Here is a 25,341-nt window from a genome sequence, read left to right on the forward strand (position 1 = left end):
GGAGGAATCGAACAAACTTAGATCAATTATACGAAGAACAAACATTCATGTATTCAATTTACAGAACCGACCAAAGAAAAAAGGGGGAAAATGTGACTTTAGCGGGCAAACGCGTCTATTATGCTTGAATATCTTCTTGATTGTTCTAGGTGATTTTATAGCTCTAATTACTCCAGGAATATCGTCTCTGGAATCCCCGTCCATGCCTTGGACCTCTAATTATAAACACATAAGCATGTGTGCTGAGTTCTCTTATCTTCTTCCTTCCAACACGTCATCCCGTCTCGAGGTTTATAGAAAAACTAGTTCAAGTGAGGATCTCTTGTGGCTGATGAAAGGCCATCACGGGATAAAGTGGCAACGAGCTAAAATACCTTTGAAGTCAGAGGAAAACTTCCAGGTACGTTGTAAATAACCACATTTTGAAGTGGCTTTTTCCTAAGAGATTAATGGTGGAATGCATCGCTCGTGGCTCTCACACAGTCATACTTTGCTGGGGGGAAAACATCAATGTTAGCGTGATTATGGAAAAAATTAATGTTGTTAGTTGTTACTTTGTGTGGTTTCAGGCACATTCAGAGTGGGTGTCCGGTCTAAAAAAAAATCAAGAATTGAACGACAGCTGTGAAAAATTGAATTAAATTATAATTCCTCCCTAATAAAGCCCCTTCAAAATTATCATTCAAAAGTTCAACATTTTGTTGAATTTCTGCCATTCAGGTCATTGATCGACAGAGTAACAATTTGGCATTTTTCATTTACTTGAATTAGACAACGAAGTATATTTACCCGAAATTAAATATGCAATTTTTACTTTCAAACATGCTTGACAAATTGCTTTACTAAATGCCAAAATTTAAAGTCAGTTATAGAAACTTAACTCTAATTCTTTCATATTGTCTTTATTATACAGTATTTTGGTTTCAACAAGAGTAAGCTCACTCTATACTCGGAGAACACAAACATTTATTTTCTCACAAAAACGCGCTTAAGGTAATTCCCTTGTTTTGCACTGCGCATTTTTCTGCGCATTTTTCTGCGCATTCAACTAAAAGCATGGAACTAACAAAATTTTCACTTTTTTCTCTTTTTTAAGTAGAGAAATTGCGATTTTAATCTGACTCGCCCCAGTCTCCACTCGGAAAAGTGTCAGTTTTCAACTATTTTGAGATGTTTTTTCAAGATAAATCAAAAACGAGAATGGTAACCCTCTATTTTTTATTTCAGAATTTTGATAAATGCGATGCTCTACATTATTTATCAAAATATGAAGGAAAGTTTATTGGATAGTGTTAGTGCTAGATTGGAATTTTACGCGTTTTCCCGTGTGCATTTTTCGCCTTTTGTTTTCAGACTTTAAATATTTGCATAATTTAGACTAAGTTAAGTTCACTCAAGCTCAGTTAGTAATTTTTCAGTTCAACGTCGACCGTCTTAAGTTACACATCGTTTTGTAAGTATTTTTTTCTATTTCTCTTGCTTTCCGTTTACTTTAATCGTTTTCTGTCTTATCGTTAAACTGTAATCTTTCCTTCATTATTAGGAACTCTCTAACGCAATCAAATAAACGAAACGAAGAGTAAGACGAGTGTATTTTTTACTGCAATACCGCACCAATAGATAGATTTTGAAATATTTTGATGAGAATAGTTGACATGAGCATTTTTTGGACGTTCGTAGAGGCGAACATACCTGCATTTTTCACTAATAGTTCAAGAATCTTAGTCATCCAATGACTTTGATGGATTTAATAGTATAGATTATCTAGTAAACTTTGAGATATAGAAGTACGTTTTGTTATATAAAAGTACTTTTAACTGTGAATAAAGGTTCTTGATTACAGCTTCCGGTTGATACCGCATTTCACTATAAACCCATATATTGACATATTTGGAGAGCACCTAGCGAAAAAAACAGAATGGTGACCCCATCTTTTTATTGCAGTTTTTAAATGTCCATAACATAATTAATGTTAATGCAAAGTTTCAGGACAAAGTTATTGGCAAAATGTCTTTCAAGGGAATCACCTTAAGGGGACGTATACGCAAACGATTTTCTCTAGTGCCGTTCCTCAAGGAACCTCCAGACAACCAAAGATCCTTAGCAATATGTTTACTTTTTTATAGATCATTTTGAAAGGAGTGTCTAAGACAAACGGTTCTATTTCGTTGGCGATAAGAGGCTTTCAAGCAACCAGCAGATCCTGTAGGCATCGCCCAGAGTTTGCAGAACCGGGTATGAGTCCAGAAAAAAACCCGTGAAACTTTATCGACAATCTGAAACTACCTCAAAGCTAATAGTCAAAGTCAGGGCACGGCTTGCTCACAGATCGAATTGCAGTTTAGCTTGTTAGGTTTTGTGAAGGAAGAAGCTGAGAAAACCCCTAAACCAAGGGAGAGAGGTTACAAAATTACCAACTAAAGGATCCTTTATTATATTTTAAAGGATTTGTATGTGAAGTAACTGACTTCCAATGTGCTAATGGCCAGTGCATTAATAAACATCGAAGATGTGATGGTATCCATGGTGACTGTCCGGATGGTTCTGACGAGAAAGGTTGTGTTTGTCAAATTGGTTACTTTACCTGTGCCAATCAAAAATGTATTCATCACAATAAACTGTGTGATGGAACTAGACACTGTCCAGGAGGCGAGGATGAGCGTCATTGTGGTGAGTTACGTTCTCGGAGTTGGTTATGAACTTTATAAAATAGAAATTACAATTACAACTTGGAGTATCACATTACAACTGAGTTTTTAACCAGCTCTATGAAAATCTTACGATAACAATCAGCAAAATATGAATAAGTCCGAAATGAATTTTTCCTCTTCATTAAAGATTCAGTACTAGTTATTTGTTAGCCTTTCCTTTTTAGCTGTTTTTCGTCTCTTTCACGTGTAGATAACAAGTGCCCAGGGCACCAGTGTCTGGATGGGACATGCAGTTCGTGTGGCCAGCAGTCGCACTGTGAAGAGGAGAGACATAATCTATCATGTGGTATGCTAAGTCATGTTCATAACGGTGATATTTAGCTATTATTGATAATATACTAGAGCTGCATCTGTTCAAAATCGATTATAAAACTTTTGCTTATATACGTACAGATGTCTTTGTAACCATGCAAACAGTCAACTCCCAAAGATGTCAAGTTCAAAGAGGTAACAGGTTTATAATGATCACAGCTATCATCCCTATCACCACTAACATCATCAACATCATCTATTACCGTCTTCATCATCATCGTTACTAGCATCACCACCACCACCGCCACCACCACCATGATCATCTATCACCGTCTTCATCATCATCATCACCATCATCTTTAGCGTCATCATCATCACCACCAACACCATCATCACCACCACCATCATTCACACAAACATCATCATCACATTGTCATGTTCATATCATCATCATCATTGTCATCATAATGATCATCACCGTGATCACAACCATCAACTTTACCATTGCAAACACCCCAACAATCATCATCACCATCATCACCTATCATTTTCATCGTTATCATTCCTTTTTCAAGTACCACAGCCAACACCACCACCTCATCATGAATATAACACATATTTGCGGAGCCTTCCATTCGGAGCCCCTTTTCAAAATATTTTGCAGACGTAGCTAAGATTCCTATGATATTATTGGCAGGAATTTGTGGTTTTGACAACGAGCTCTGCGGCTTTCAAAACGATACCAAGAGCACTATTTTTTGGGATTTCTTTAAACCAGTGGATTATAAGTCAAGGAAACACAACTTTCCTAAGAATGACCATACGTCAATGACTGACAAAGGTATCAACTATATTTTATTAAGTTGAGTCTGTAAGTTTACTTTATATTTTGTACTAATAATTTTTGTCAAAATCTAGAAAGCTACATTATCTTAAAGTCGAACGAAAATACAAAACCTGTTCAAGGAAGACTGTTGAAACACTGGAACATGGTTCAAAGAAGTGTCTGTATGCAGTTCTGGTATCTTATTCCTGATAAATCAGACTCATCGCTTGAGATCTTTATGGACAATAATACTAGGACTAATTCTCTCTGGAAAACTTCAACCTCTACTTATGGCGAGTGGGCATTTGGACAAGTACCAATACCTGAAAACTCAACAGGGAAGGTTTGTATCGTAATGGGGAAACTAGATAAAAGAATTACACTGATATGAATGAAAAATGGGAATAAATGAAGGACGAAAACATGCAACTGAAGAAAGGAAGAAAGCAATGAAGTAAGCAAGGGGTGAAACTTAAGAACTGGTCAAGAGGATGGAATGAAAGAAATAAGGAGGAAAGGAAAAGGGAAAGAAGAAAGGAAAGGAAGGAAAGAAATGCATTACCTATTTACTTGGGTTAGCATTCTACTGGGTTTTTTTCCTGTACAGATGCTAAATAACATTTTTGTGGAAGGAAAGAAAAGGCATGTCAATGCAGTTATTCAATTTTCCCTGTTCTTGCCGTCAATAGATTATCATCATAGGATCTGTGCGTAAACACTTCGTCGCTCTTGATGATGTAGGATTTGTCGAGGATGACTGTGCTTCGGTTTACTTTCAACGTAAGTCCTTCAATACGCTATATTGACCCTACTATAATAAACATAGCTCCTTGAATTGTCCTTGTCCTCTCCTTGAAATATTCATACTGAATAAAACAATAATAAAATTAAACACAACCATGGCCCTGGCCTTATGGGATAGGGAAAAGCCTTGAAACAAAAGTTAAAAGAGTTGTGTATAAAATAATTTGACGGAGGTGATCATGAAACTGTTACGTTTTTTATAGAGTATCCTGGCTTCATTCTAGAAGTGACACTTTTTAATTCTACCGATTTTTGTTGTATTTTAGTGTTTCTTTCTTGGCGTGAAACTGCGTCAGTATCTACAAATATCCTAACGAGTCCACTTATTCATCCAAACGCGGAAGGATGGCGGTGCTTGCGATTTCGGTATTACAGCCTAGGCCTCGGCAACACGTATTTTTTAATCAAATTTGAAGTTGAATTCCAAACAGAAAATAAAACTATAGAGCAATGGAGCTACAGTAGACCGAGTAATGATGCGGTATTCATTCAACTGCCAATTTCAGAAAAGGAAGAGAGTTTACAGGTAAGATTTGGCGGCGGTAGTTCTCGAAATAAAGGAAACGGACTAGAATAAATTTATAGATGGACTGCAAAGAAAGGCTTACAGTGATGCAAGTTGATCAGTGACATGAAGTCACTTTCTTATTTTTGCAGATAAAGATAAAGAGACGAAAAGCTCAAGATATCTCTTACCGATGGCTAAAACAGATTGGCTATTTCAAGGATCACTGCCAGAAGATTCCAGGTTTAAATTATTTGTCTTGAAGTCTTAAGTAAAAGACTCCCCCTGTAATCAAAGTCTTTACTTTTTAGTACATCAAGAATGTCAAGAATACCGAACTCTCAGTTATTCAGATCGTCGAGAAGACGCCATTGCAGAGGAGGAGATATTCCGAGGTTGTGATGATTATCTTTCTACGACCGCATGGTACCGAGTGGTCGGTTCCGCTGGAAATCAGTTGGCAAGATCGTGTATAAAAAGGAAATGGTCCTGCTCTACTGAATATATGGGGTGGATCAATGGCCAACTTCCTTCAGTAGAGGAAGGGGTTGTCGAACGTCAACTCTGCTTTGCGACAGGCGACAAGTGCTGTGTTAAGGAAACTATCGTAAGGATAAGAAACTGCATAGAATATTTCGTCTATCAGTTTCCGAGAAAAGTTCCATCTTGTCCATCAAAGTACTGTACTTTATATAGACAAAGTGAGTTGAGAATCATTGTCGATCATGCGATAAATATATGTCAGGTTCTAAAATGACCAGTTAAAGAACTAGGGCTGTACCTATAAAATCTACAAAGCTTTTCGCTGTCGTATCACAGCGTGCATATCAAGCTTTACTCTATATGTTAGTGTCGAAGTTGGAGTAGAGAAAGCTCACTCCATATATGATATGATCAATTCCATATTTGGATTGTGCGGAAAAGCGGCAAACAAAAAGGTCGTCGTTTTATAACGAATTCGACATGAACATTTTTGAAGAAGAACAGAAAAGAAAAAAAAAGACGAGTAAAAAAAGAAAAACTTTGGAAAATCGAGGAAGGATACGGGGACGATGCTTACTCGTGGGTCTGCCTCGCAGACAACAGACACAAGGAAATACAACTCAGCACCATTAAGGCATGGCTCTTTTGAGGAAGTGATGGAAAATCAGTTATTTATTCATATCTTTGACAGTTTACTATGAATATTTCCCAAATTTGGCTCGTAGTAGTAATTCTTCAAGGCAAGCAATTACCGCATATCTGTTACCATGGAAACCAGGTCACGTGACCACAAGACCGCCATCTTGGATTTTTAAAACAAATCGTTTGTAATCGTATTGAAACTACTTCAAAAGTCCTGAAAATCCATATTCCTTTTTATATTTGCAATACCTATATGGATCTAATTGGATATCTTGGAAATTATATTAAGTTTAATTTTTAGAATATTTTTAATTTTTTGGAAAAAATAGAAAATATTCTAAAAATTAAACTTAAAATAATTTCCAAGATATCCAATTAGATCCATATAGGCATTGTAAATATGAATAGTAATCTGCATTTTCATGACTTTTAAAGATGTTTCGGTACGTTTTCAAACGGCTTGTTTAAAAATCCAAGATGGCGGCCTTGTGGTCACGTGACTTAGTTTCCATGGTAACCAAGGCTCTAAGGTTCCTTCTTTTCACAAAAGACATTTACGTACCAAGTTTGGGGAAGATTCGTAGAAAACTGGCTATGATATAGCTAAACAGTTTTTTATCTGAGAGCCATGCCTTAATGATGCTGAGAACACTCAATGTTTGATATGGGACAATCATATCAGAGCTCGAAGCACAGGAGAAAACCAACAAACAACTCTACTCACATACGACTTCGAGATCGGCAGTACTCGAACTCGGCCTGCATTGGTGAGAGGCGGCACATTAGCAGCGCACGCCACCAGTGCTTCCCAGTTTTTGCTTCCCACATAGTCAAAAGTAGATAGCCCCATATTCATCATTTATTAGTCTGTTGATGAACCAGTCCTTTTTTTGACTTGTACTAACCCTTTTTTGTTTCTACAGAGTGCGAAGATAATGCCATTGGTGTATCAAACAACAGTATTATACCAGATACCAGGTTGACAGCAACTTCATATCATGATAACAGATATCAGCCCCACCATGCGAGAATTGATTACAATGGATATGGATGGGCACCAAAGACTACTAGTGACTCGAGTGACTATTTACAGATAGACTTAGGTGCAGTGTTTACCATATGTTCTGTAGCTACACAAGGTTGTGGACACAAAAATGAAGAGTGGACAACCGAATACAAGATAGCAACATCTATTGACAATAAAAACTGGACTCTTTATCAAAGTGGTGGTAAAGTGAAGGTAAAATATTATGACTGTATCATCTCGGCTTTAGGACCTTCTTCTAAAAATATAAATCCAAAGATAAATGTATCAACCTCCATTGGTATACTAACTGTGATGATTGAAAAAATATTTCTGTTTTTGAATATGGGTAAAGTAAAGAGGTCTTTTTCATTAGTAACCTTTTGGAACGCAACGCCATACCGAACCAAATGCTGACATTCACGGTGATCACTGCGCCGGTCAGAGGTTCTTTTCTGACGTCCCCGACTTGTCATCCGTTCTACCAGGGATTCACGGTCCTCAATGTAGAATGGTAAAAAGGTTTTACCCCTTACAAATTTCATCCCTCAGCTAGGGCGCGAGCTAGGACGAGCTTTGGAATGAGAGAAGGAAGCACTGCACCAACGAGCTCTATAAAAATCAAAGTTTTTTTATTATAACAGAAGGATTGTTTGTATGTCTTTGCAGTTATTTCTCGGCAACAAAGACACAAAAAGTATCGTCCAGAATACATTAGACGATACTCGAACTCTTACCAGGCTCATAAGATTCATACCAACAAGATACCACAATTTCAAAGTACTACGTGTAGAAGTGTATGGATATATGAAAGGTAAGAGTTGATTCTTATTTATGTAGCTAATGGCGATAGGAAAAACCCAGGGAAGGAAGTTTGAGTTTTGAAAGTGAACTGAAGGGAATGAAACGGAAATAAAATTTTCTTAGGAAACTGAAATATGAGATCTCATTTTGGATTGGTATTACCTGTTAATGATAATATATTTATTTGAGCGCCATTTCTAATAACAGTTCATCTGTGTGTTTTACATTTACTGTATTTTGACCACTGACACATTTGTTTTTCAGAAACCAATATAGAAAACGAATGGAAAGGATGGATGAAAAGACGTGATGAGAAAGTGCAGTGGGAAGTACTTGATGAAAGTTCTTATGAAAAGGTTGCAAATGCCATAAAATCGTCGAGAAAATCTCAAGGTAAGTCCTGGTAATTGGTTCCTCTTTGTACCCAAAACCATTGGGAGGTTTAAATTTTCTGCGGGAATAAGGCAGAAGTTCGGGATCGCAATTATATTGTTCAACACCCACAAAGGCCGGGATGTCATGTAATATCTAAACACTAGCGTAGGAACGGGAGCAGGAGCAAGTGTCCCCCTAAAGTTTGAGCGAGTTGCTCTCGGAACAAAATGGAATGAATTCATGGGGGATTCCTGTGCATATGGCGGGAAAATGGTACCTTGTCCGTATACTCACTACGCCTCTGTATCTCAAAGCATTCCATTTCTAAAATAAGTGACCCAAGAGACAAAGCAGAAATACTGAATTCGCACTTTAAGAATGCATTTTCAGAGGATGCTCCTATGAAGCTCAACTATACAGCTGATGCAGCCGTAAAGCATCACCGGTTACATGTCAGCCACTCGGTTATGCCACCTATAGATATTACTGAAAATGGGATTAGACAAGTGCTAACCAAGCTTAACCCACACAAGGCTCCTGGACCAGATAATTTACATCCCCGAGTTCTAAAAGAGCTGAGTTCATCGATTGCTCCAATTTTACATAGAATCTTCAAGGCCTCAATAGAATCTGGTGTTATCCCATTGGATTGGAAGTTAGCAAATGTTACGCCAATTTTTAAAAAAGGGTCACAACAGATGGCTGAGAATTACAGGCCTGTATCGTTAACCTGTTATCTAACGTGGATAAAAAGCTTTTTGTTAGACAGAAAGCAACGTGTGGTCCTTGAAGGCACGATGTCAACTCAAGTTCCAGTAGAGTCGGGAGTCCCACAGGGCTCTGTACTCGGTCCTACCTTATTTTTGGCCTTTATTAATGACCTTCCTCTGTATGTGAAGTCTATAGTGCGCCTCTTTGCAGACGACGCCGTGATTTATTTAGTTATCAAGTCCAAGGATGATTGTATTCAGTTACAACGAGATCTCCTAAACTTGGATAGATGGGAATCAGATTGGAAAATGGAGTTTAATACCTCAAAGTGTAACGTTATAAGGGTTACGAGAAGGCTGAATCCAGACGTATTTGATTATAAACTTAGAGGGAAAGCCTTGTAAGTTCTGCTTGGTGTTTATCTTGGTGTTCATCTGGCTGAGGATCTTCGTTGGAACGAACACACCAGAAATATCTCAAAAAAAGCCAATAAAACACTTGGCTTTCTTAAGCGTAACTTAAGACATTGTCCATCCAGTACCAAGGAAACAGCATACAAGGCTTTAGTACGTCCTATTTTGGAATAATGCTCATCTGTCTGGGACCCGTATAAAGTAAAAAATATTCGCATGGTTGAAATGGTTCAGAGGAGAGCTGCACGCTGGGTCCTGAAACGCTTTGATCGTAAGGACAGTGTAACTGAAATGCTTTCAGTACTGAAGTGGAATACGCTAGAAAGCAGACGAAGGATAGCACGACTATCTATGATTTACAAGATACGAAATAAGCTGGTTTGTCAAGATGATGTTAGAATTAAGTCACTTGGTCATTCCTATTCTACCCGTTTCAACAAGGAGTACGTGTATACTCAGCCTATGGCCACAAAGGATTATTACAAGTACTCATTCTACCCAAGAACACTTTCAGAATGGAACCAACTCCCAAAGAAAGCAACACTAGCAACCTCACTTGCAGCATTTAAGAATGCAGTTGCAGATATTTATTAACTTGTTGGACAATTACTATTTATTGTTATTTATTCTATTTATTAATATGTTAATTATTTAATCATCTTAATAATTATTTAGCGTGGTCTAAAATGCTCAGTATTGAGCGAATGACCTAACTGGTAAATGTAAATGTAAATGGTGTTTTTAATCAGGTGGCAGCTTATCCAAGAATTATGAGTCAGACATTGGTTTCTCGCTTGGCCATAAAAACTACTCTGTCAATATCAAGATAAGCAGCACATTGGAAGAATTGACTTTGTGTCTTTGGATGTCAATCAAAATCATGATCTCATTACCAATCAAACTTAATGTCGATTATGTGAAAGTCGAGAAAACGAAGGATGTTGCCATTAATATTGCGTTTGTCAAGATTGATGCTGTTACGAGGTAAAAAACATTCACACAAACAGTTCTTTTACAAAAACAGCTCTTCAGATATGCTATACTATTATGGTACTGGTATCCAGAAAAACTAATAATAGCTGTTTTTTATATGTCTATTTCTATTTCTCTCTGTCTTTCGTATGTTTTTTTTAGAAATGTAAAGAATAAATGGCGTCACGTTTGTGTCACGTGGATGTCAAATTTTGGAGTGTGGCAGACGTACATCGACGGTGCCGCAATGCATCATGGAAAGGGGGTGTTAGAAAAAGAAGAACTGTATAGTAAGTTGAGTCTGAAGCGTTTCCGTAATAATGTTTGAAATAACAATTAACATTCTTGTCGAACATGTACATGGCAAAAAATGACAACAACAATTACAACAACAAAAAAAGGAAAGTCCTGAAATGTTTGTGTGAAAATTCTTTAATTAACTATTAATTATATAGAATATGTGGTAAAAAGATAACTACAAAAAAAAAAAAAATCAAAAAAAAAAACAACAACAAGCAAACAAAGGGAAGCCCAAGCCCAAGCATTTGTTTTCAATCGACACAGGGAACCCAAATACTTATTCGATGTTTCTAACTTGTCTGTAGGCGGTAACAGAATATCAGTCACTTTTGATTCTGAAGGTCAGAAAACCGAGGTTAAGTACAGTAGACTCAACATATGGAGAAATGTGTTGTCCGAGCAACATATACTCTATATGTCGTACGAATGTGGAACAGAGACTGGAGACCTCTTACGATGGAACGACTTCTTGAATATTCCTCTTAAATCTAGTGATATTCAGATTTACAAATCAACTTGTCGAGGAAAGGAAGGTATTCATTGATTATTTATGCATCATAATTCGAAACTATATTTGATACTGAAGGTATGATACAAATCGGCAATTGATAATAATTTCAGGATCTGTTCAGAGCGTAATTAGTCCATTGCTTCCTGAGACGTCAAGCTTGGCAACGATAGAGAGCCCGCGATACGAGAGGTCATCTAGTTCCTCTCTCAGATGCTTAAAGTTTAAGTATAAGATCTGGGGATCTGGAGCGAGATCGTTGAAGATATATCAAGAACTGGATGACAATGAACACACTAAAAGACCCATATGGATGGTCAAAGACTTTGAAGACAGTAGATGGAGGGATGGACAAGTATCAGTAGTAGCAGTATCTGCATATAAGGTTAAATAATCATTCCCAGGAATAATTTGTAAAACTGATGACAAAGAATTTGTGGTTTTGTTTCTTAAGAAAATTACTAATATAAAATATGCAACTAAAATAGTATCTTTATAATATTGTTTTGAAGCTTGTTATCGAGGGAGAAATGACAAATAGGCCAGGATTACTGTCTATAGGGGCTTTATACACTTCAGAGAGTACAAGTGAATGTGTATTAAATCCACTATCAGCGAGAGAAGGTAAGTTAACTATTAAAAAGCGTTCAACAAATTTAATATAATGCTTTAACTTCTTTCACTTCCAAGGCAAGAATTGCACAGAGCTTAAGATAATTCCCTTGAAAGAAATTATGCCAATAACTTTGAACTGAAACTTTGCATAGACAATAATTACATTATGGACATTGAAAAACTGCAATAAAAAGATGGAGTCACCATTCTCGTTTTTTCGCTAGATACTCTCCAAATATGTCAATTTGACAAATCATATGACAATCATATGACAAAACCTACTTATAACTCGAAGTTTACTAGACATCTATGCTATTAAATCCATCAAAGTCATTGGATGACTATGATTCTTGAACTATTAGTGAAAAATGCAGGTATGTGCGCCTCTAAGAACGTTCAAAAATTGCACATGTCAACTATTCTCATCAAAATATTTCAAAATCTATCCAATAAACTTTCCTTCATATTTTGATATATGATGACGAACATCGCATTTATCAAAAATCTGAAATAAAAAATGGGGGTCACCATTCTCGTGTTTGATTTATCTTGAAAAAAAAATCTCAAAATAGTCGGAAACGAACTGGGGCGAGTCAGATAAAAATCGCAATTTCTCTACTCAAAAAAGAGAAAAAAAGTGAAAATTGGTTTTGGACATGTTTCTTATTTAGTTTCCAAAAGAAAAATGCCTAAACTTTGCTAGTTCCATGCTTTTAGTTGCATGCGCAAAACCAGGGAATTACCTTAAGGTATGGACAGGGTTAATTTGCTTATATACGATAACCGCTAAAACAGAGCAAAAAGGTCAAGATCTTTTATTTACTTTTCCTTCATTTTGACAGCCACTACGTCATGATAAATGTTTTAAATAACTTGTTTATACCCTGTAATGTTTTATTTGTTAATACAGCTTGTAACGAGATTCTTACCGACGGAAAAGGCTACATTATGTCACCATTTTATCCTGATTTCCATGCAAATGATGAGAACTGTTCCTGGATAATCAAAGCCAGAAAAGGTCACGTGATTCGTTTGGAATTTAAAGCATTTGATTTGGAGTTGAGCCCGTGGTGTTTAGGTGACCACGTAGAAGTGTATGATGGAAACGTAGCCCTGTCGAGTTCTCGTATTGGTCGCTACTGTGGAAGGAGGTATCGTATTCGTATTTGCATATAAAATAGCAATATTTATAGTCATTATTTATAATTATTATTTAATAATTAGTAATTATTTATAGTAATATGATTATTTATAGTAATTATTTATAGTAATATTAATGTTAATATTTGTTTGTGTGTTTGGATGTTCGTATGTGGGTGGGATAGCTTGCAGTTGATTTCTTTATTGGAAAGGACATGCGCGCTGATTTACTGGCCACCGAGTTTATGTCAGAGTGCGGAAACACGGTCGTGATCACCGTAAAAATTACGAAAAGCATATAGAACGGCGGCTTCAGTTGTGTGTTTACACTTTAGTATCAAGTTTACAGAAACTGCAAATAGAGAACCCATTGCTTGTCAGCTTCTAAGCTTTTTCGTGACGTGCTCCGTTAAATACAATGTGACACGTTCCAATTCCCACCCTCGAATTTGGTATCAACATCCTGCAAAGCAATTGGAATAATCAAGGTCGGGCACGGCTATAATACTTATATATTAAGAATAAAGAAGAAAAAAAACAGAGAAACCGGAGATATGCCTCGAATCAAAGAAGAGAACAAATAATTTCTATGGACATTACCTATTCCAGAGGAATCGAACTCGAGCTAGACCCTACACGTGAGAGACGATAGCTCTGCCACTAAGAAACCTCTAATGTCCAATGATTACATGACCTAAATGGTCAAGATTTATTTTAAGCATGATTATTCTGCTCTGTTTACTTGCAGATATCCACAAATAATCCAGTCACAATCAAACATGTTAAAAATAGTATTTCAATCAAGCAAATCCGGTGAAGGTCAAGGATTCAAGATTTACTATCAGATGATAAAAGGTAAAAGTACAACAGATATATGTTAGAGATCACGAGGGAGGCTGTGAGGAGAAAAAAGACCTTAAATTTAAAGTAAAGATATATTTTCATATCATTGTTTCTTTTTCTACAGGTGCAAATGGTGACAGCTGTATTCAAGGTATGCTGGAGCGCGTTGACCCTTGCCTTCTGGTTATAGATCATATTTTCTTGTTTGTAAAAAGATGAGAAAGAACAATGGATTTTTGACCAATATTTCTCCCCTCAGACTGCCCCTCTTCATGTAACTGCCGGAGACTAGCAGATGGCGGAATCATCATGACTTCACATAAACTACAGTCTATTCCCAAGCGTCTGCCCAAGAAAACAAATGCTATGTAAGTATCAAGTCTTTACATAGACCTTTTGTACTCTCATGTCAAAACATTGAAAAAAATAATCAAATGTGAAAACCTTAATAAGAAAATCAAATCAGACTGCGGTGCAGTGAAGTCTGTCTACCTCAAAAAGTCGCACCGAATTCGTTTCATTTTCGTACAACTGTTTGCATTCTATCCATATATACATGTCAAGGCGCACGCATCTTTGGCGCCGTTATAATAAAGTACGATTTCATCATCATTTTTTATTTATAGATTATTTGGAGGGAATAAGATTTACCAAGTTGAAAGCAATGCATTTATAAAACAAAGTTATCAAGGCGCACGCATCTTTGGCGCCGTTATAATAAAGTACGATTTCATCATCATTTTTTATTTATAGATTATTTGGAGGGAATAAGATTTACCAAGTTGAAAGCAATGCATTTATAAAACAAAGTTATCTATCTTTGATGTGAGTATATCATTACAAAAGGGAGAGGGATAAGGGGTTGATTATGTGGCTGGCAATATATCGCCAACTTTGGACATTTCAAAATGAAAATAAAAAATTCTATAAAATCTAGAGAGGAAGTGGTATATGCAGTAAACTCTCGTCTTGTGGACACCCCGATGTTACGGGCACCTCGCTATTACGGGAAGTCCAGAATCCCCGGCGAAAAGTAATGACAAAGAAAAGACCCTAATTAACTTTCTTGCTTTTACGGACAGCCATTGACGGTCCCGAGGATGTCCGCTTTAAATACAGTGAACTGTACCTGATTCTTGGTTAACAGCCAACCGCTTTGAAATCGTCCTAGATCCGCCACTCTATGCACTATTTATTTATTTCTGTTCATTTAATTATTCATATCTGTTTTGCTTTTTTCTGTTTCAGCGACTTGAGCTATAATCGAATATTTTTGATTGGAGAAATGTCTCTTGTAAACCTACATTCGTTAAAGACCTTGTAAGTCAATACTAAATTTCTAGTTTTTTTTCTAAAGTGTAAAGAAATAATGAACTCTAATTTCCACCTGTGGAGCTTGCCGGTTGAGGTAAGGGAGATAAGAAAAGAACTGAGCCGCCTTGTGTCCCTTAGTTGAGACACCTTTGTTACCAGTCCCTTCTTGGTTTACCTCCGTTACCGTTTTTATTTAAGTCAGATCCATTAGTTTCAAAACGTCTTGATTTTTTGTATAGTAATAATTTTTTGAAAAATATTCCTCTTTCTGAGCTCCTATTTTACTTGTAGACGGCTTAATAGGAATTTCATCAAAGAAGTGCAGAAAAACATGTTCAGTGGTGTCGGGGGACTTGAAGTAATGTAAGTATAAAACTAGAAGTATTGATAGGATGTATATTGACACAAAAAGAACGCTCCTTACGGTAATGCTTTGTTAACAACATTTCAGAGATTTGGGACAAAATTTGATTTCAAGCATTGAAATGGATACCTTTTCCGGTTTTCCAGCTCTCCGTGCTTTGTAAGTATTCAGCTAGTTCAGAGGTTTTGACTGTAAACGGCAGAATCGCAACTTATTATCAATAGTTAAAACAGCGGGGCAGTATGTACAATGTTAATAATGTCGCATGATATGTTTAAGGAGCCTTCGCAGTAACAAAATAAAGGGACTGCATAAACTCACCTTCCAAAACAACACAAACTTAAGATATCTGTAAGTATAAGTGATTAAGTGATTACGACCTCTTGGGTCTTGAGTGATCGAGAACGTGAGGGTCGGAGGGATGGAGGGATGGAGAGATGGGGGGGGATGGAGGGATGGAGAGATTGAGGGATGGAGGGATGGAGGGATGAAGGGATGGAGAGATGGAGGGATGGAAGGATGGAGTAACGGAGAGATGGAGGGATGGAGAGATGGAGAGATGGAGGGATGGAGTAACGGAGAGATGGAGGGATGGAGAGATGGAGGGATTGAGTGACGTAGAGATGGAGGGAGGGTAGAGTGAAATTGCAGAACGAAGTTATTGCATACGTTCTACTTCATTACTTTCATCAGCTACCTTCAAGATAACGTCATCAAGAAGATCCCTTATGGTCTTTTCCATCAGCAAAAATATCTTAATGTTTTGTAAGTAACAACTCTTCTTTTATCATGCGATTAGTTGCTGAACTAAAGAATTTGATACTAATCATGAAAAATCAACCTTCTTCGTTACTTTAAGTTGGTTCTTTCTTAATTGATACCTTAGGTTTCTTCATAAAAACAAAATTGAACGTATCGACAAGTCATCTTTTGAAGGCCTTGGGAAACTACGAAAGCTGTAAGTTATTTTCAAAGGGATATATATAGCTAGAGATGTCCCCGGCCATAGCTGCGTAATGCTTACTCCCCACTAACCTGGCATCACACGAAAATCCATGATGACGTAGATGTTGTTTTATAAGAACGCATTAATAAATGCATTTTTGATTTAATTTGTTCATTATTTATCTCTAGGACATTAAGGAACAATTCAATCAATGAACAAACCGTGTCTAAAGATGTCTTCAATGATCTGCGCGATCTAGAATACCTGTGAGTTGTAATGTCCAGTGTTTTTTTTTTTCTTTTATTATTTTTGACTAAATCATGCTGCAAGTTTTATCATTTACTAGATGAATTGGGTCGGTATTTTTCTTTCCGGTTTTTTCCCCAGGTCAACAGACAGTTTCATCATATGTTGCTATGCAACCAATTCCATCTCAAACATTCAATGCGAATCCCCTGGCAACGAGTTCTCAAGTTGTAATGACATGCTCAAAAGCATTTACGTACAAATCTGCATGTGGATCGAAGGTGTTTTCGCTGCCTTAGGGAATCTGGTTGTCATAATATGGTGGACATTCCTTTTCACAAGACAAAGAAAATCGCGAAGAAAGATAAACAGAGTCCAATCTTTGTTGTTTTGCCATCTCGCGTTTGCTGATCTTCTCATGGGAGTATATCTTCTGTTCATTGGAACTTACAATGAAATATGGAAGGGAGAATACTTTCTGCACGACGTGGAGTGGAGAGCTGGTGTCAAGTGTAAAATAGCAGGCGTCATTGCTACTTTGTCCAGCGAAGTCTCAGTCATGCTTTTGGCTGCCATAACAGCAGATAGGATGAACACAATTCTCTTTAAATTCTCAGCCAGACGCACCAGTTTTAAACTGGCTCATGTTCTCTGTCTGTTTATCTGGGTCATTGGATTCATCATGTCTTTCACTCCCCTTCTTGTTCCAAGCTACTTCAACGACAAGATATCGGGCTTCAGTTTTTACGGCCGTTCCACTGTCTGTCTGCCGCTACAGTTGTCCACCGATCGTCCTGCTGGTTGGGAGTACTCAGTTGCTGTTTTCATTGGCTTCAATGGCGCAGTTTTTTTCTTCATTCTTGTTGGATACATCGCGATTTTCGACAAAGTTCGCAAGTCTGGTCGAAAAGTGCGTAAATCATCAAATAACGCGGAATCCTCATTGGGGAAGCGGGTTTTCTTTGTGATTCTGACCGATTTCTGCTGTTGGATGCCAATCATGGTTCTTGGCGTGCTCTCTTTGATGGGTAAATTCAATGACCCTTCTGTGTATATCTGGGTAGGAGTATTCGTACTTCCCATCAACTCAGCCATCAATCCAGTACTGTACACCTTCTCTTCCTCGCAAACGATCAACAACATTAGGTCACTCAGACGAAAGTGGTTGAAAGATAAAGGTATTAAATCCACAGCTAAATGGTCGGGAGGTAATGGGGATAATGTGTGTATAATACAATATATATCAGTATCCTCCTGCACACGGTTAGTGAGTAGGACTCATAAGATATTTGATATTGAAAACCAAGCGGCCTGTCCGTCTGCCGTAATCAAAAACATTTGACACGGATTCAGCGAGAAAAGGTCAGGTCAAACAATTGCGTGCGCATATCAGAAGTGGAGCACACGAATGCACTAGCGCATTATTTAAAAAGATGAGGAAACGAAGTTTTTGGCTCGCGTTAATTATCTACAGCGAATTTGGTGTTGCTTGCATTCTGTAAAAGAGAACAGTTGTTCGATCCGAGACTTAAATCATCACTTTTGTCTTTCTTTTGAAGGGAGTATTCGCTTAGACGGAAAACATTTGTTCAGGAAAAGAAAGTCTGAACAAAGCAGTTCAGCAGTAACGACTGCATTAACTCTTCTGAAAACGAACGACGAACCTTATGGAGTGAGTACAAACATGTCTTTTAAATCATATGGTTTATTCAATAATGGTTTTGTTTTATTGATGTTGCTATACACCGAATCGAATTGCGATCAATTTGAATAATATAACTATCTGTGATTTTTTTCTTGGGGGTGGTGGTGGTGGTGGTTTGTAACTATCAGTTTATTATTTCTAGGGGGGTGGTGGTGGTGGTTTGTAACTATCAGTTTATTATTTCTAGGGGGGTGGTGGTGGTGGTTTGTAACTATCAGTTTATTATTTCTAGGGGGTGGTGGTTTGTAACTATCAGTTGATTATTTCTAGGGGGTGGGGGTGGTGGTGGTTTGTAACTATCAGTTGATTATTTCTAGGGGGTGGGGGTGGTGGTGGTTTGTAACTATCAGTTGATTATTTCTAGGGGGTGGGGGTGGTGGTGGTTTGTAACTATCTGTTGATTATTTCTAGGGGGTGGTGGTGGTGGTTTGTAACTATCAGTTTATTATTTCTAGTGGGTGGTGGTTTGTAACTATCAGTTGATTATTTCTAGGGGGTGGTGGTTTGTAACTATCAGTTGATTATTTCTAGGGGGTGGGGGTGGTGGTGGTTTGTAACTATCTGTTGATTATTTCTAGGGGGTGGTGGTGGTGGCTTTTACTCTTCTGGTCGCAGTGGTTATCACTACGGGGGATCAGGCAGAGGTGGAGAGGGAGGCAAAGGATTCCTACAAGGTGGAGCTGGAGGAAGATCTTATAAGAACTCAGTACCCGGTGGTTTTGGAGGAGGTGGAGGTGCTTATGGTAATGGTGGTGGTGCAGGAGGAGGAGGAGGATACTCTGGGGGTGCTAGTGGGGATGACAACGCTGACTCCTCTGGAGGTGGTGGTGGGTCGTTTAACATTGGAACAGATCAAAGTAATACGTGTTGCTATAACGGCATGGGGCATGGATATGTCATTATTACAAATTTTTGAAAATGCCTTCCATTTTTCCATAGTTTTAGAATTGAAGACATGTTTTCCTTTGTAATCATTGGTCAAAATCGATTATCTTCTACCACTTCTGATATTTTGGTTTTGTTCAGTATTTTATATACATTACTAAATATCTGGGTTATAAAGTCTCGTGAGAAACAAGAGATTATTGATATTCGCTTTAAATCCGGGTATTAGCCTCGTGAATGGATAAATGGTTGTTTGTGAAATGCCAATGAAGAGTTGTTGTTTTTCTGTTGTTTTTTTTTTTTTTAGATAAACACGTTATGACTAGTTTTGACCACTGTAACGGACGGAATCTAAGTAGCACATTTCCATAGAGATGCATCATTATATAGCACGGGTATTGTTTTCAGTCCTTCAGGGCTATGTTTATATTGTAGCTGTAGCAAATACATTTAAGGTATCAGGGTACCCCTAGCGACCATTCAGACCATTGTGCTTTCATCTCTTTATAGCGCAAAACCTTTTAATTGAAGTCATAACAAAGTATACATTTTCTGAAAACTGAATGAATGTAGAAACTATTCCTTTTTTCCTTTTTGTAAAATACATTTATCCTTTTAAGTTAGAGCGAATTATTCAAATTTTCACCGTGGCATCTTCGCGGCGGTTCGATGACAGCCGGTAATGATCGGAAACCAATGCTTATTACCGTTCCGAGATCGCAAGACATCACTTGTCAAAAGCGTGTCTCCGAGTTTTGATTAGTTGCCCCGTTGCTTGTTTATACGCTCTTGTTATGACGCTGCTATATCACCGGTATGCAAGCCAAAATCCACGATAACTTTGGAAACAAGCAAAAATAAAAAATCAGAAACACATTTTTAAAGAACAACTATCCAAGATGACTTCCTAAAAATTTCAGTTAAATCAGTCAAATTCCCTTATTCCCTCATTACTCGCTATTAAAAATCACTATTGAAATGTTTTGGGGGGAATATCGAAGAATATTATATATTTTATCACAAAATGTAAAAATTTAAAAATCGACACTGGGGGTACCCTGATACCTTAAGCAGTTAAACATGAAGTGTAAAAGCAAAAATATTCTATAGAAGTGGGACATACAATAGTAACGGAGATGAGGCAAGATTATTGTAATTGAGTGTACTGTTATGAAACTGATTTAAATAAAGAGGCAAACTCTGTAGAATCATAATAATTGAACATTAATAGGGATTAAATGGAATATAAAAAACACATCAAGGTTGTAAAATCATACTCAGGATAAGCAATTTAAAGGAAAAAAAGGTGGAATAATGTTCTGCCTTAGAGTTACAATGGGTGGTACACATGCAACTTTCTTTCCTACCACGCGGGGATGCTTGGTTTGTTGTTAATAAATGTGCTGAAACGAAAACTTGGCGAGCAAAAAATAACATAAATATATATATGTTCTGCGTATATAATGTATCTAATTGAGCTGATCTGCGCATTATATTAAGCAACTTATGCAGCTGCTAATTATAAGAATCAGAAAAAAAATTCTGAGTCTTGAACGGGATTTGAACCCGTGCCATGGTAAATTCCGGTGCCATGCTCTAACCACTGAGCTACCAAGTCTCACCAAGGGCGGGTGCAGCCAAAATTTTAGCGGGGGGTTGGGGGGGGGGGGGGGGCTAATTGAGTTTAGGGGGCTAATTGAGTTTTTTCCGTCAACACAACGGGAAACAATATAAAAAAGCATCGTTTTTTTTCTGCTGAAAAGGGGATCCGCCCTTGCTCATATGACTTGATTTTATTGTTCATGATAATCGCAATGGGTTAATTTTGGTTGAACACTTAATTCGTCAGTTTTGCTGGCTGCCAATTATCAAATTTCCAGTTGTGAGCAAATATTGGATTGGCGGAAGCCAAAACTCATTGGAAAAAATTGCCCATACATTCTGAACATTTGCTTGAACTAAAGTTATATAGCACAAGTAAACTGCGTGACAAAACATCCTAAATGACCCCTAAATTTTCTGTTCTTCATTCACATGAGGGGGCGTGAGCTTGAAATCGTAGCTGACCAAATGTTAACAGATTTTTTCAGATGTGTGACCGTGTTTCGCAGGTGTCGAGGTTAGAGAAATGTGAAAAAGGCACCCTTTTAACCATTTATCCTTTTACCCGCCAAAATACAAAATTCAAATGGCATTGCCTCGGCGACACGCAATTTCTTCTTGGAATTTCCCCTTAACCGCTGGTTCTGATTAAGTCCACCTTGAGAGATTTGCTCCATCATTGATCTCGCACGTCGAACGGTGTTGGACTGTTGGGATACCTGAAGCAGAATTCCTGTTACTTCCACCTGATCCTGAAGAAGAGCTACCTGCCACTAACATATCTGATGCTTTTTTTAAAAGGGTTGCGGCTTCTTTAATTTTTTTCTCCATGTTTAAACTGAGTTACCAAAGTTACCAAACTTCAAACAAACAACAACACGATGGTGGCTGCTTATGGCTTCTCGAACTCATGTTCTGGAAACCCAGCTATTACTTTCAGTCTTACCCGTGGCTACCCCAAACCGCTCGCCCCATTCTCCAGGATTGAATGTGTTTTGGCGGATTAAATTGAATCAAGTCGGATAGATATTGAATATATTTTGGCGCATTGATATTGAATGTATATACTTGGATTGAATTTGAATATAGATTTAGAATGAATCGAATGTATATACTTGGATTGAATTGAATGAGTAGTAATCGAGATGTTGTGTCACGCAGCTTACTAGAGCTTTATACGGGCTCCGAGTCAAACATTCTCCACTGTACTAGCTCGCGATGAGGCACCCACAACTGCGCGCATACTGAAGACGCCTCTGTGGAGCGCCAGAAAAGAGTGAGACTTGTCAACGGTTCATCAACGGTGTACCATGATGGCCAATGTGGTACGGTGTGCAATGATACGTGGGATATGAATGACGCTAATGTAGATTGCCGTGAGCTTGGATATTCCAGTGCATCGTCGGCTCCAGGAGTGCAAATTATGGTCAGGGAACCGGACCAATATGGATTGACGAGACTCATTGTGTTGGCAGTGAAGACTCCTTGCTATCGTGTGGTTACCGTGGATGGATTAGTGACAACGCCGGCTGTAGCCAAAGTGAAGATTCTGGCGTCGTTTGCCAGTAACATATTGTCTCAACGTTTGCTTTGCTGATTGCAATAAAAAGGACCCCAAATGGACTGAGACTATTATATATAGTACCTTTGTTGTATGCTTTTATTTTATTTTTCATCATGATTATAAGAATTCACTAGTAATTGTTTTAGAAAATCTGTTACCCTCTTCTCGTTAGTTACTTTATTTTTTTTTTCTAAATTTAAACTTAGCTCATTTGTAAAAAACAAAATAAATAAATTAAATTTAAAAACTAAATAAAATAAGGGCGAAAACGAGTGTAAGAGCTACTTTTGGGCTTAGTATGACACCAGAAATAAATGTTATCGATTTTCCCTTCAAATTTATGTTGTTGTTGTCAATAAAAGTCAAAAGATGAAAAACTTGGACACTTGCTGAGATGAGATTGGTGGCGCACTCACTTCTCGCCATGCCACTGGGTCTCGGATTTTTATATTGTTATTGTACTCAATAAAACATAAGAGTCTAGTGAGTTCTTTGGTTCTCCGGTTTCCATCCGAAGTACCCAGAACGCTAAAGTCCAATTTTTTGTTACTTGATTAGCCACCTTGTATTATTTAGATCCGCCCAAATGTTGTTACGTGGTTAACCGAAACTACGGAGATGCTTTTCCTTTCTTTTTCTTTCTTTTTCTTTCCTTTGTGTGTTTTGTAGATATAAATTAACACGAAACAACCCCGGACTTTAATTTTCAATTCACAGAATATGTTTGGAATTGTTATTTTTAACTATTTTAAAATGTTGCACACAGGTGTTTGAACACGAGAGATGTTATTGCCTCGAAAACTTTACCGTTGATTTCATATTTAGACTAAGTACGCAAATTTCAGCGATTATTTGACAGGGTATGCATATGTGTAGAAGAGCAACAACTTAGTGAAGAAATTAATGTTTCTATGCTATATATTTTTAGTTTCTAGTTTTTCTTTGAGTTCTTTGTATTTCTTTCTCTGCATAAACCAACATTTTATAAAATTCATTAGCTGAATTCAATAGAAGCTTTAATCAGCCGCTTTCAATAGAAGGGCCCCTCTGTGGAACCACTGATAGATGACCTAAATTATTGATATCTACTAATGTATTGGGCGTAAAATCGTTCCGTTATTAAGAAAAACTCTTTAAAAAAATTTTTGAATTATATTTTGATTTGGACTCTAAAACTCTTTTACACATGCATTTCCTCGTGTAGCTTGAATGGCACCGAAAATTCGTGCAGATCCAAAAAAGGAGTTCCTGCAACAAAAATACAAGTTGTGTGCGCTTGACTGTGTTGTATGACCTCATGAAACTCTAATCGCTTTAATTCTGCCACTTTACAAGGTTTCTAATACAGTGGCTTTATCATAATAAATGGTTAGCCAAGTTTTATTTTGTAGGCCCTTAATTGAAGCTTGTATTATTTATTATCATTTCTTTTTGGCAAACCACTTACCTTAAGCTTTGAATAAGGGAGTTCATTACTTGAATACAGTTTGCATGCTGTCATTTTGGTCAGTCTTGAACGTCCTTCGATCAGGAAGGATAGGTAATCATAGGTCATGTCCGGATTCTTGGCAATAGTATTGCTATCGTGTACAGTACACTACGGTTCATGTAATGACCAGTATGATGACAATACCAACTGGGACGAAGGTTTATTTTTTGAAGCTTTTCCTGCGTCAATTTTATCCTTTCCCATCCACTCCAAAGACATTCAGCAACAAACCGCTCAAGTTCTTAATAAAATGGAGTGTGTCTTTGCCTGTGTTGGGGTTCCTTGGTGTCAATCGATGAACTTTCAAACCACAACCCAGAAAAATGGACTTCACGTATGTGAGCTGTTATCAACCGATAAACATACTCACCCGCAGAACATGATACAAAACAAGACGTTTACGCTTTACAGCATCAAGGTACGTACATACAGTAATTTATCATCGCTTATCTCATAGGTGAATGCTATATATGTAAAATTAACTGTCGTGTTAGGGTATCACAGGAGGTGCAACAGCATTGCACTGACATCTTATTTTTGGGGTCTAGGTCGTGATTCCTCGATTCCTTTTCACATGAGTGAAGCACGTTTCGGGTCTGTCCATTATTAATGCAAAGTTTTTTCTCCATGTTCTCCGGTATTTTCTTTCCTCCGCAAAACCTAATCAAACCTGAGGTTTATTGAAGTTAACGTTGTTGATAAATAACTAGTTGATGTGCTGACGAGGTTAACTGCAAAAACGTTTTTTTTTTTTTTTTTTTGTCATCTTACTAGAACCCATGTGCAAAGAAGCCATGTCTGAACGACACTCATTGCATCCTTAATAGCAACAGACAAGACTATCGTTGTGAATCGTACAATAAATCTGGAAACAACGCCATCATTGGTAAGTTTTGCTATTGCATTCAGGTGTTCTTCAAGCGGCACTACACCCCTGGAATAATTTATATATTTGAAGTTCGATTTCTTGAAATATATTTACAAAAAGCATATATTTATTTATTTTATTTTATTTTTTTGCTTTCACCTTGCACCTGTTTAATCAACCATTTTGCCCGTTTTATTCGGGAAAGGGCTGGGGATCAGTGGGGATTTATAGAAAATATTTCCCACTGGGAACAGTAGTGAAATTTCACGGGTTTGTCAACTAGTGAGATATGGTAAAATCATTTATATTTCAAGGAACACCGATAAGACTGGCTGGGACAGAAAAGAGTAACAGGGGACGTTTGGAGGTGTACTACAAGGATCAATGGGGTACTGTATGCGAGAATGGATGGGACAAGCTTGATGCTCTC

General features: G+C 37.5%; 1 protein-coding gene across 1 annotated transcript; it reads left to right on the forward strand.

Annotated features, from left to right (window-relative positions):
- Positions 1-19,710, forward strand: LOC116303212 (uncharacterized). The gene is made up of 35 exons (XM_089025029.1): positions 1-400; positions 2,127-2,235; positions 2,446-2,670; positions 2,902-2,997; positions 3,105-3,158; positions 3,661-3,804; positions 3,882-4,132; positions 4,479-4,569; positions 4,860-5,119; positions 5,251-5,341; positions 5,410-5,799; positions 7,147-7,463; positions 7,917-8,061; positions 8,316-8,444; positions 10,300-10,534; positions 10,685-10,812; positions 11,128-11,355; positions 11,444-11,715; positions 11,843-11,954; positions 12,856-13,096; positions 13,834-13,940; positions 14,053-14,079; positions 14,188-14,296; positions 14,682-14,753; positions 15,177-15,248; positions 15,534-15,605; positions 15,694-15,765; positions 15,886-15,957; positions 16,300-16,371; positions 16,493-16,564; positions 16,741-16,818; positions 16,940-17,976; positions 18,358-18,470; positions 19,082-19,360; positions 19,696-19,710. Exons 1-35 carry the CDS (start codon positions 203-205, stop codon positions 19,708-19,710), a joined length of 5,985 nt encoding a protein of 1,994 aa, XP_088881155.1. The 5' UTR covers positions 1-202.
- The last annotated feature ends 5,631 nt before the right edge of the window (positions 19,711-25,341 follow it).

Source organism: Actinia tenebrosa, unplaced genomic scaffold, assembly GCF_029948245.1.
Source record: "Actinia tenebrosa isolate PJP-AT-01 unplaced genomic scaffold, QUT_ActTen_1.0 PGA_scaffold9__36_contigs__length_13948895, whole genome shotgun sequence".
NCBI lineage: Eukaryota > Metazoa > Cnidaria > Anthozoa > Actiniaria > Actiniidae > Actinia > Actinia tenebrosa.